This window comes from Crocodylus siamensis, chromosome 1 (assembly GCF_052110815.1).
Source record: "Crocodylus siamensis isolate JL-2025a chromosome 1, ASM5211081v1, whole genome shotgun sequence".
Taxonomy (NCBI): domain Eukaryota; kingdom Metazoa; phylum Chordata; order Crocodylia; family Crocodylidae; genus Crocodylus; species Crocodylus siamensis.
The window spans coordinates 114,951,208-114,963,940 of NC_143395.1; the positions used below are offsets into that span (position 1 = coordinate 114,951,208).

At 41.2% G+C, this 12,733-nt stretch overlaps 1 protein-coding gene and 1 pseudogene across 1 annotated transcript in view; both read left to right on the plus strand.

The window, feature by feature from the left end:
• Positions 1–7,375, plus strand: part of RAB32 (RAB32, member RAS oncogene family) — a 48,236-nt gene extending 40,861 nt beyond the window's left edge. The window contains exon 3 of the mRNA XM_090041012.1: positions 1,801–7,375. Coding sequence (XP_089897138.1) covers positions 1,801–1,950 — 150 coding nt within the window. The 3' untranslated portion in view covers positions 1,951–7,375. The remainder of the gene's footprint in view (positions 1–1,800) is intronic.
• Positions 7,376–10,744: 3,369 nt separating this feature from the next.
• Positions 10,745–12,017, plus strand: LOC149873232 (uncharacterized; annotated as a pseudogene).
• Positions 12,018–12,733: the final 716 nt, after the last annotated feature.

Consider the following 12,733-nt stretch of genomic DNA (forward strand, 5'->3'; position numbering starts at 1 on the left):
CATTCATCCTCCAGCAGCAAGAAAGGAGTCTAGATAAAAGTCTGATAACTTGAGGTTTCCAGTCCCCTGGCTTCAGTGCAGTAAGCTGGAGAGTGTTGAGCCCCTGGTTCCTGGGCAGTCCTTGTGGAGTCGCAAACAAGAAATAGCATGGCTTCCTGCTAGGTCACCTTGTGTGCTAAGTTCTGTTGCACGTGCTTGTTTCATTAGTTTTGTTTCAACCAATTTCTAATGAAACACTTTGCATTCACCAAAATGGTACTTTTCAGCAAAACAAATGATCAGAAAATTCCCATACAAGCACCCACTTCCTCTACAACTTTGAGCCGTAAATAAGTAGGACTGTTTGGATTCAGAGTTTTGGCTCTGTGTCCACTTAAGTTTTGAATCTGAAACTGCAGTTCAAAAGTTCAAATCTAGCCTTTTAATAAGAGCCTGTGAACAGCTCCAATTTAACTAAAAATCTTTTTTTATTTCATATTGACATGGAATTTTAGGCTGAAGACAATATGATAAGCCTTGGGTGGCACCATCTCTGGTACAGAAAATGGCTCTGAGTTTAACTCTCTAGGTTCTTTCATTGGTAATTCTGGTGCTAGTGCAACAGAACTCGGTAGTTTCCTGTCAGGATACCTTGTGGACTCTTTCCTGGCTCTCCTACCATAAGAATTTGCTGTTGCTGATGCCTGCCTTCTTTCCTGCTTTTGTCTCAGATGAAGCTAATGATGAGGTGATCCTCTTTGGTCTTTCTTAAAACTGTGGTGTAGGGCTATATGCAAGGTTGGTCTGTCAGAATAATGCATTAGTACAACTTTTTAAAATTGAAATTTACAGCCATACGTGCTAGTGATGTGTACTGCATTCTATTCTGGGTGGTGCAAGAGTTGAACAATGTACCAACTCACTACCTCAAACCTTTTAAAAATGGAAAGCATGCAACTGGAAAGGGAGCAACTAAGAGCAAGATTCAATACATAACCATGGCTATCCACCATGTCTTTTGCCCATTTCTAGTCTCCAAATATATATGGTTCTCTTGGCTTTTGCTGCCCTATGTAGTATGAGTACAGATCATGTTTTCTGCTTTTGCCTTTTGCCGTGTGTGTGGATAGTTCTAAATGCATGCTAGTCTAGTGTTACTTTTAAATTAAGCTTTTGGGTTTATTTCTGAGCCAAATTTAGTTGTGTTCCAAAGTCACTCTTTCTCCTACTCTTTTTGCTGAGTGGGTAGATACCTGGGGGAGAGAATGGATATTCTTAGGGGATTTTTTGGCTCCTAAACACTTATCAAAGCTTTCTGACTCCTCATTTGCATGACTGGATGGGTGCATGCTCCAAAATGAAGGATGCTAATTTAATTGCTTTCCCTTTGTCCTGAACCAATAAGTGCTATATACTGTCATCTGCTGGTGGTATAGGTGGGTGAATATCCAGTTTCTGCAGTTACAGATTGCTGTAATTGCAGTACTTGTGTAAGCCAAGCATGATTCTCTGAATAGAAACTACCAGTCCACTTCAGTTTTACTAGGGTAAACATTGGACAGAATACCTCCACTTATAAAATTGGTGAATTTTCCCCTTTGCTACAGAGAGAATCTACAGCGAGATTTGGATCAACCTTTTCATGTGCTTATGAAAGGACTTCTAACACTTTTTCTTCTGTGAAGCTACATCATGAATAGATCTCTATCTAAGCTGCTGCCTGTCAGTTGCACTGTTTTGCAACTGCAAAGAATTGGCATTTGTCAGACTTGTAACTGATTTTTATATATGATTAACTTTATCTCCCATCTTTTTCTTTAGGACAATATCAACATAGATGAAGCTGCTAGGTTCCTGGTGGAAAATATACTTGCCAACTACAGGAGTTTTCCTAATGAAGACAACGATGTGAGCAAGTTAAAACTGGACCCAGATCCCTTGAAAGCAGAGAGTAAATCACAGTGCTGCTAATGTTACTGTAACTGTATGTGAATTCAATGGAATGAGCAGCAAGACTTGTTACTCAGCTCAGACTACTCCTATGGTGCTGCATTATGACAATCAAGTGGGGTGTTCTGTTTTCTATAGGTGATATTGAGATGTTTATACATCTTGTTTGGTATGAAACTGTGTATTGCCATTCATCCTTTAGTAAAACAGCAGTTACAGCTCTAGTATTCAGACTAACCACTTTGACAAAAAAAGAAGATGGTTTACACTTAAAGGAATAAAAGTAACCTTCAGTTTGAGTTGCAGTTTCTAGGATGAATATTGCGTTCCATTCCAGAAATGGAGAACGCACCTGCCTTCGGTTGAATTAGTACTTTTTTTTTCTCTGCCGTGAGTTCCTTCCTTGTCCCCAACAACCTCTTCTTCCTGCATGCCTCTTTCTACTGATGCACACATTTCTGACTGTTCACTACCACTGGGGTTCCCTAACAGCCTTCAAGGAGCCATCCAGTCCAGTACTGCCTGGATATAGATGCATGCCTTAATCTGTAAACAGTCACAAAGTCAAATGAGCACACTGCTGGCAAGTTAGAGGAACAGGATGGGAAAACAAGTGTCATGCATAGTAGGGAAGTGCAGTAGACACTAAAAGTGCTTTGCCGCTAGAGCATATTTTGCTTCAAATGCTGTCACTATATTTGGAGTATATTTTCTTAGTCAAACACTTGCCTTTCTCTTAGTTGGCCTGCACAATTAACATATTTTAAGGAATGTCACCCATGTGCATAATAATTTTTAAATAGCCAGACACATTCATGCACTAACACTTTTTTGCAAAATATTGTCTTTAACTTCATATGGGGATATTGAAAATGAAACTACTACACCCTTTGGTTACTTATCTTAAATACTGTTAAGTCTGCATTCATTCTCTCTTTGTAGTTGAGCCTTCTGAATATTACCAAATGTGCAAGAGGGATGTCTAGAGATTATAGTAAGAAAGAATAACTGCTCTTAAAGACTTTTTCACTAGTTTTGATACTCTGTTCATTTATTTAATAGAGGCTTTCACTAATTAAGAATGCTGCACTTAATTTACGCATGAAGAGTGAAAACGGATGTTCAGTTTGGAACTTGGATATAACAGGAAGTTCTAAAATTGTTACCAAGTGAGGAAGCTAATCTACATTGGTTTACCTCTGTCTATTCCTGGTGGCAGGCAAAATACTTGACTCTTCCTCATAACATCTTTTTTTCCAGATCTGGGGAGCATCAGCTTGCTGACTTGAAGGTGTAACATCTTCGGTATCTGGTGATCTTGTATTAATTGTACTCTGCTTCTTCACTGGCTTGGGCTGCATTTTTGGCTAGGCATCCAAAATGCTGCTGATGTCAGAAGTCTCTTGCCTGGTCTGTTGAAAGTGCAAAGTAGGTCATAAACTCTGTTCATGTGTTGGTTTAAATGCACTAGACTATTTATGACTACTTTTTTTTCTAAGCTACTTTTTTGAGATAAATACACCTAAATTGGTTAATATGTTTCTTTTGTGAAATAAATGTCTTGCACATTCAAGTTGTCAAAAGCCTACAATTTATAGAGACACTTTCACTGAAGCAAACTTCCTTCTAATCCACTGGCTGTTGCATAAAGTCCATCCCTGGTGTATAATGCTATATAACATTACACACAGAATTGCAGCTGGACTGTGGTGGCTTCAGTCCTTGGTTTGTTCTCGATTACTAACCTGGCCACTCTCTTGCATATTTAGCCTGTCTTTCTGAAGGAGGATGAACTTTGAAAGAATATCCCTGCTCCCTATTAAAGAAGAGTCATTTTAGGGGAATGCTATTCTCTGAAATACTTGCACTACAAATGGGGCTGGGGGGGGTTCCACACTTTAATTCATACAGCATACCAGTTTTTCAAGACCATCAAAATCTGTGCTAAGCATAAGCTGTAAAATCCTACTGGTTATAGGAGCATACAAGAAAAATGTACCAGCTACATGCATAACCAAAGTGCCTTTAACTAGTCAGTAAGATGCATGATGTCCTATTAGTTGATGCTGTTTAAGTTATGTGCAATACTGAGAGAACCAGGTCTTGTTTGATTGTTTTCATGCTGACGTGGTTTCAAATATGTATAATATTACTGATATGAAGTAGTATACCAACTTGTGTGCAGTAGGTATGGCCTGTTAAATGTTTAAAAGCCAGTCAATTGGGTAACAACAGTGCCAGCTCACACGAATGAATTCGAAATAAAGTGAGGAAAAATGTAAAAACAAAACCAGAAGAAATCTTGCTCAAGGAGAAATGGTGTCTGTAATTTCCAAAACATCTGCTTTATGGAATAACTGCTAATGGGGAAAAGTATAGCTGTGTGTGCATGCACACTTTTTATTATTATTTTGCTATAACATTATTGCTTTTTTTTTTTTTCTTGGAAAACAAAGCATTTGATTAAAAAATGATCATATTCATTTCAAGGTATCAGTCTTAAACCACAGAATAACTTCAATAAGTGTTGCAGTGTCAAGACTTCTTGAAACGAACTATTAAATACTTTGACCTGCTTTTTTGGTAAACGGTCATAAAAAAAATAGTTTATTTGGTATAGTTCTTAGTTTCAGCAGTTTTTAAAAATATTTTATTGAGGACCTTGGATTGATGGAATTAAAAACTTTAGATGGCTTTGAAACCACTTGCATGAATGTCAAAACCAAACTCAAATACAGCCATATAAAAGGAGGCTAGTTACAGAGCTGAGGTTTGATTGCAATGAAGTAGCTGAGATTAAAAAAATATGTTCAAAATAAAGTGAGTGAATGGCTTAAAAAAACAGGCCTGAGACAAGTTGTTATCCTTGTACTTTTGTATTGATAATGCTGCGGATCAGTCTGAGACTTCTATTCCTAATGGTATGCTAGGTGTAACTTGACATTTTGGTACAGTATCTTGGTTTAATGGGAAATAGAAGGAGGCTTTGAACAGATTTTTAAAAATTTATTATTTTAAGTTGGGGGAGTTAAGTGCAACTGACTGCTTGTGACTGGAGTACTGAATTTCTGTAGTGAATAAATACTATTTTGAAATAGTTGGATGAATCAGTTAAGCAAACTTTCAGCTGCTGTTATTTGGTATGTATATCATCAAAATGGGCCCCAAAATGTAAGTTGCTATCTTTTACACTTCGTATTGCCAAAACTTAAAACAAAATGAAAATGATTGCAAATCTTGTGTTTCACTACTGGATTAAGTAGTTACTGGCCTAAATGTCACTCTTCTGATGACCCTTTCCTTCGACTCCCCTTAACCTACACATAACAATGCAAAGAAGTGTTATCCTTGTGCCATTTTTTTTATAGCAGCACAAGGTTGCAAGCAAACACTTTCTTGCACCCGGTCACATTCTAAGTGGCCAAAAATGTTGCTGTGACCAAAGGTTGTCACTTGTGGGGGGGGTTTTTTTTTTTCCATACTATAGTTTCACATGTGCTTACTGCATAGCAGGCTGCTGCAGACACAAGCCCTAAATTGGGGTGCAAGTGGGGAAACCCCCTTCCCCTACCTGGGACTGTCTTGCCACAGGTTTGTGGCCCTGAAGCCCTAAGAGTAGGTCAAGGCAACAGCTGTGTGTGATGTCTATAAATACCAGTGGAATGGATTGGCTGTGCCAGGACACATCCCAGCATAGCTGATCCTACTCCAAAGATGACATCTCTTACCCTAAGATGATGTGTTTGTGACCTTTTGTTCTTTTTTGCTTGGGATCCTAACTGGACTGTGCTCCTACAAATGTGCGTACCTTAGTCCGAGTTCCAGAGACTTTTAATTATTAGACCGGCTGAATCATGTATATGTAGGGATGGTTTCTTTGCATGTTCAGGGGTTTCCTTTCCAGCTATAGAAAGGAGCACTCAAAATAACTGACGACACAAAGTTCTGTTTAAATGCATCATCATGAAAGTAATTTTTCTTTTGCCTTTAACCTGGGGCTGCTTTGAAGCGTACAGTGTAGAAATGTTTCAGGCACTTGAGTTTTTACTTCCTTGCTGTCCTTGCAGCCCAGAGCTGATGGTCTAAATTTTGCCACAGGGGATAATTAAACTATATTTTAACACATGCTATTAACTAAGTTTTTTACTGGATATTATACAATAAAGAACTTGAATCTATTCCAGTGTGCCTTTTTTATGTGGATACCATGTAGGGAGCACTGATGATGCACCTCAAATGTTACTGTTGTAATAAAATAGTTAAGGGACTGGTTTTAACTTGGAGTACTTTAAAAGTTTAACGATAGATACCATCACACTAATTAGAAGTGGACTGATATCAGGCTTGGGTCCCAAATGTAAGGAATTTTCTTTTTTTAAAGTCAAAAGTACTTTTGTCTGAAGTGAAACTTGTCTCGGTTTCAATAATATTCTTTTGAAATTTTTCCAGGCACTGAGTTATTTGGGGTCTTGGTTTTTAATTGTGAAGTATTGCGCTTAGTGCAAAAGTGACCTCCCACTTAAATTCTTGGTGTCATGGTGTCTAGAGCAATTATTGAGTCTTTAGTATGGAGATTTTTATAGGAACTAACTGTGGAGGGTAATGGAGAAAAGTTTATTTATGAAGAACAATATTCTAGTTAATGTTTTAAGTTGATTCAATTAAGCCTGTAAAATAAAATTCTTAGTTTTATGTTGCTTCAGTAGGGAGCCAGCACCTTTGTTTTGAGCAGCCCTATACTAAACAAGTGATTGCAGGGGAGATATGGTAAGGGAGCAGTATTGTTTTTTTCTGAGTAGTTACCTAGTGATATTGAATTAGACAACTCTTAACTTTTAAAAGCAGTCCCCCCCTTCACTTACTAAAAAAAGTAGAATCCATAGCACTGATGTTGAATTAAAAGCCATATATATATATATATGACCTTGTTAAATATTAAGAAATGGAAGCTCCAGTATGTTTCGTAGAACTAGAGAAAAGTATATAGCAAAACATCAGTGGAGTAAATAATGAAAGTGTATTGAAATGTTACCTACTTGACAGTATATGAAAGGTCACTCACTTTAGACAGAGGTTTAATCCTATAGCAGAATAGTGTAGTGAAAATATGAAGCTAATGGATGAAAAAAATCTGAAAGTAAGGAAATCTAGAAAATCATGTCTGGAGTATATACCCATAACAGCTCTACGAGAAGGTGATGGGGCTTATGGTAAACAATTTTTACATATGTTTTAAAAGAATTTCCAAGAAATTTATAGCACTTAAGAATGCTGCCTCTTTAATTACAAAACAGCACCTTGGCTTTTTTCTGTCCTTTTAAAAAGAGTACCATTCCTTTAATAAAATTGTTTAACATGCTCATGTTTAATATTTGTATGTTTTATAGTTGTACGAATGACTTTTTACATGTTCTGCCTTTACTGATTTTTGAATAAATGTGCATACAAAATACTATGTGCATTGCTAAGATTCTGTTTTAAGTTGCTATTCGTACTTTTTCTATGGGTAGAGTCCCTTTGCTGGTTGGGTCTAATGCATGATGGTGTAGAAAACCATGGAAAGACGGGCTATTTCTCTTATCCCATCAGCAGATAGACAGAGCATTGCCACTAACACTTCCCTTCCTTAAGTACCTATAAAGAAACAGTATCCCAGTCTCACTTGCTATCCTCTCCTCCCAGACTGAAGCACATGAATCCCTTCCTGTGTTATGTAGGGATTTGCTAATGCTATATTTTCTGGTTTTATTGTTAAAGGACATCTTAGACCAACTTCTCTGGGACTGGCTGCAGGCCAGACACCCGGTTTGGGTTGGAGGGAGGGTGGGGGCTAGAGCTCAGCCAGTGCTGCTTCCCACAGCAGCATTGGAAAGCAGCTGCTGGCAAGACCCCTTGTCTGCAGGCTGGATCAAATGGTCCCATGGACTGTAGGTTGCCAACGCCTGCTGTAGATTCAAAGGGCTTCACTTTGGAAGCAAGCTAACAAATATGGGCAGCCTACTGCTGTTAAAGAAAAATATCTGGTCCGATAAGCAAATGCACATCTCTAGGCTTTCCAAGGATTCAGTGGAAGAAGTATGCAAATGACCAGGTAAGAGAAAATACTTAAGTCATACCTGGAGAAACAAATGGTGTATAACTATTCCAGAGCACTGGGGACCTGATCCTGTAGTGGGAAAAGCTGGGTGATAGAAGCTGACAGTCTGGCAGGGACTTGGACTTGGTCAAAAGTAAAGCTGTACTTTTAGGGATACTGTTCTCATCTCTGTCAACACAAATACTGTGATCCTTTTATGATGAAACTTGCATAATAAGCCTTTTGACTACTACTTACAATTTACTTCCTGTTTGTGGTAAGCATGGTTTTGGAGCATTTGACAAGACGGGCCTTTTCTGCAGAGGAGGGGTATCTGTGACTTATTCAACTTTGGGGGAGGAGGATGAGTCTTTTAGCTTGCAAAATCATCTGTGCTAAGAGCTGATAAGCCTGGGTGACAGAGGAAGCTGAGGCATACTGCCCCTTTTGGCACCTCTGGCATGTAGAAGCAAAGCTGCTTGGCATTTTCAGAAGTGTTCTTCAGCCCCAAGCTCCTCTGTCTGCTTGCTTGTCTTCAGTGGACAGTAGAGAGGAGCTTGGGCTGAAGGACATGCCTGAAGATGTGACGTGCCTTCTTTCCAAGTCCTCCTCCTGCCCCCTCCTTCAAGCCGGCGTGTGTTTAATTTTACCAAAATGATTTGGAGACTTGTTCTGACTTACACAATTTGATATCGCTTGCCCATTGAATCTTGATACTGAACTAAAAAGCTGTGGCTAAAACAGGTTAGCTTCAGTGTATTATCCACTACTTTCCTAGGCAAGCTGTTTCAACAGTTACAATTTGTCATACTTTGAACTTTGAGTTCTGGATTTGTTAAGCTCTTGTTGGCTACCTTGCAGGAACCCTGCAATGCCAAATCCAATGTTCCTGTCAGAAGTAGGTACTCCAAAAAGTAGGAAAGTTGCCTTAACGTTCTTGTACACAAGCTAATAATTTGAGTTCCGCAAGTCTCCCACTGGCAGATATTTGTTTGCCCTTATAGATTCTTAGATGGTAGGGTCGGAAGGGACCTCAGTAGGTCATCGAGTCCAACTCCCTGCCTTGGTCAGGAAAGAGCGCTAGAGTTGGACAACGCCAGCTAGGTGCTTGTCCAGTTTCCTCTTGAAGACCCGCAGGGTAGGGGAGAGCACCACCTCCCTTGGAAGTCCATTACAGATTCTGGTAACCCTTACTGTGAAGAAGTTCTTTCTAATATCCAACCTAAATCTGCTCTCCATCAATTTGTGGCCATTGTTCCTAGTTACTCCAGGGGGTGCCCTAATAAATAGAGTATCTCCTATTCCCTGCTGTCCTCCCCTGATGAATTTTATAGGCAGCCACAAGATCACTTCTCAGCCTTCTTTTGTGAAGGCTGAAGAGATCCAAGTCTCTTTTTGTAGGGCCTTGCCTGCAGGCCTCTGACCATGCAAGTGGCCCTCCCCTGAACCCTCTCAAGGTTCTCCACATCCCTCTTGAAGTGCAGTGCTCAAAACTGGACACTACTCCAACTGCGGCCTGACCAGAGCCGCATAGAGGGGAAGCATCGCCTCCCTAGACCTGATTATCATGCTTTAGCATATGCATGATGAAGTGTGGTTAGCTTTGGTGATCACTGTCATGCTGACAACTTGTGTTCATCTTGGAGTCAACTATGATCCCTTTCCACTGCTGTGCTGCTGAGAAGGTCATCCACCAGCCTGTAAGTGTGTTGGTGGTTCTTTTTGCCCAAGTGCAGCACTCTACATGTCTTTGTTGAACTGCATCCTATGTTATTCTGCCCACTTTTCCAACTTATCCAGATCTGCCTGGATCCATTCCCTACCCCGTGGTGTGTTAACTTTGCCCCATAATTTGGTGTCATCTGCAAACCTGGACAGAGGGCTCTTCACACCCTTGTCCAAGTCACTGATGAAGACATTGAATAGCACTGGTTCAAGGACCAAGTCTTGAGGGACTCCACTACCCACATCTTTCTAGGTTGGTATTGAGCTGTCCACCACCACTCTCTGGGTGCAACCCCTAACCCAATTTGCCACCCACCTGACCATGTAATCATCCACACTGCAGCCTGTCAGTTTGTTTATGACAGCAGAATGAGATGCTGTATTGAAGACTTTCTTAAAGTCTAGGTAGATGACATCTACCTCGACTCCTGCATCTAAGCATTTTGTGACCTGGTCATAAAAAGAAGCAAGGTTAGTCGGGCAGGATCTACCTGCAATGAATCCATGCTGAGCTTCCTTTCTGCATTATTTCCCCTGCTGGGCTCCCACAAATTTGATCATTAATGATTTTTTTTCCAGAGTTTTCCCAAAGATAGAGGTGAGACTAACTAGCCTATAGCTTCCTGGTTCCTCCCTCCTCCCCTTCTTGAAAAGGGATCACACTGGCCCTTTCCCATCCTCTGGGACCTGACTGGAGTACTATGAGTGCTTGAACAGCTGTGTCAGCAGCTCTGCTATGACACTGGCCAATTCCTTCAGCTCCCTTTTGTATGAAGTTCATCTGGGCCCACTGATTGTTCACTTTGAGAGGTGTTGCCTAACCACGCTGCACAGAGGATTGCAAAAGTACCTCTCCCTTCACCCCACCGAGTGGGATGGGACATCTAATTGGCGTCACGAACAGGATCCTCTGTGTGCAGCGGCTGGTGGTTAGTAATCAGGGGATATTGGCCTGAGTGCCAAGAAAGAAGGACTGATTTTTCGACTGAGTTTGAAACCTCCAGCAGGAAGGTTATGGCAACCCAGGAAAAGCCAGACCTGAACTGCTCCCCTCTTCTGGAACTATTGAAAGAATACAAGGCATGTCCAGCTCCAGCCGGGCATCGGTGGGCTGAGGAGAATTGGCAATCCCCAGACACCGTGGCTGAACGAATAAAAACCTTGGCCAAGGAACAGAAACAGAAACGAGGAAAAGGAAAGGCTTTAGTTTGTGGGGTGCTGGGAGCAGCTTTGTTAGCCACCCAGAAGGACAAGCATATTGTAAAACGAGCAGAAAGGGAGGTGACTGAATCCTTGCAGGAGTTAGTGAAAAACCTGCAAGCTGAGTTGGCAGCAGAAAAAGAAATGTGGCCAAGCTGAGGTGGCTTTAGCTAATGACAGGCTAGCCTTAGCTAGTGAGAGAGTGACAGTCAGAAAGCTACAGTGCAACCTTAAAGAAGCTTTTGAAAGGGAAAAGGAGCTGAGAGTGTCATTAACCCAACAATGCAAAGAATATCCGATAGCGAATGAAGTAATCCCTCTTTATCCTTGGGACGAAATGGATAAGGCTAGGGTTGAATTGGATATGGATAAAAAAACTTGGTCCCCTCATAAAGACGGAGATCGAATATGAGGATGGGGACGAAGAAGTACCACCTGCCGTCACTACTAAACAAATTCCTTATAGTGCAACGGAATTAGCTAAGCTGCAGGAGAAATATAGTAGATAGAATATGCATGGAGGGTTTCCTTAATGGGAGGAGACAGGATTAGACTATCAGAGGAAGAGGCTCAGGGATACTGGGGACCTGGAGTGTTTTTAACAGTCAGTGATGAATGTGAACCATGGTCCTTGACCCAAAGGGCAGCATATTGGGCTGGTGCTCTTGATCCCCTAGAATGAGGGGACCCCCTTGCCATTCCTACACCTGGAATTAATCAGCTTACTGAAAGTATTCAAAAGGCTGCATGCCTTCAATTAATGCACGATTGGCGCTTGATACTCTGACATCCTTCGCCTGTGTTGATGTTTGCTGACCCTGATTGATTAACCCCTTTGATTAGGGGACTGCCTGATTCTTTAAAATTGTACGCTGCACAGCTTCAGGACCGTCTTAGAGTAGTAGCACCAGGGGGTCGCCAAGCGGGACCTTGCCTCACCTGAGGAGAGGTGGCCCAAGAATTGATTAATTATGGTTGGAAAATGGGAATAACGGACAAGGAATCAAAGAGCCAGACAGTCCTTCGTAGGGCTGAGCTTCATGCTCAACCCCCCTCTCCCTCGCTTCCCTGGAAAGATTTCACATAACCAATTATGGAGAGAAGGGATGGAGAAAGGGATTCCTAAACAGTTAATGGATGGGTTGCTGCTCCCAAATTTACAGTTATTAGTGAAAATGTGGCAAGTAGAAAAGAAGTCCCCCACCAGAGAAAGATTACCTCTTACCAGACCTAATTTTGAAGTAGTGATTGCTCCCTCAGCCTCCCCCCCCCCCCCCCCCCCCCCAAAAGAAACCTCTCCAGGCAGTTATCCCCTCTCCCACCAGGGAAACCCTTTCTGCCATCCCCAGTAGGTGAGCCGGGGGATGGCTTGTGGGTATACCTTAGAAGGCTCACAGAAAATAAAAAAGGGGACCTCTTAGTAACCTTCCCCTTGGGTCCTTACAAAACCCCAGTTACCTTTCTTATAGATACAGGAGCTCAAATGTCAGCATTAAGCAAAGATACGGCAGATCAAAGTGGAATTATACTAGACAAAAAATACATACAGGTTACAGATGTTTTTGGGAATTCTAAGCCCCAACCCACTGCCCGATTAAAATGATGCAACTCCAACAAGTACCATTATGATCGTAGGCACCCTTCCCACCAACATCTTAGGATTAGATCTACTAAAGGGAAAGGCCTGGACAGATTCTCAAGGACAAGAGTGGAAGTTTGGCTCCCCAGCCCCTCTAATTAGACTTTTGCAGACTATGCCGCCACTCCCCCCCTCCAAAATAGTAAATGTAAAACCTTATTCCT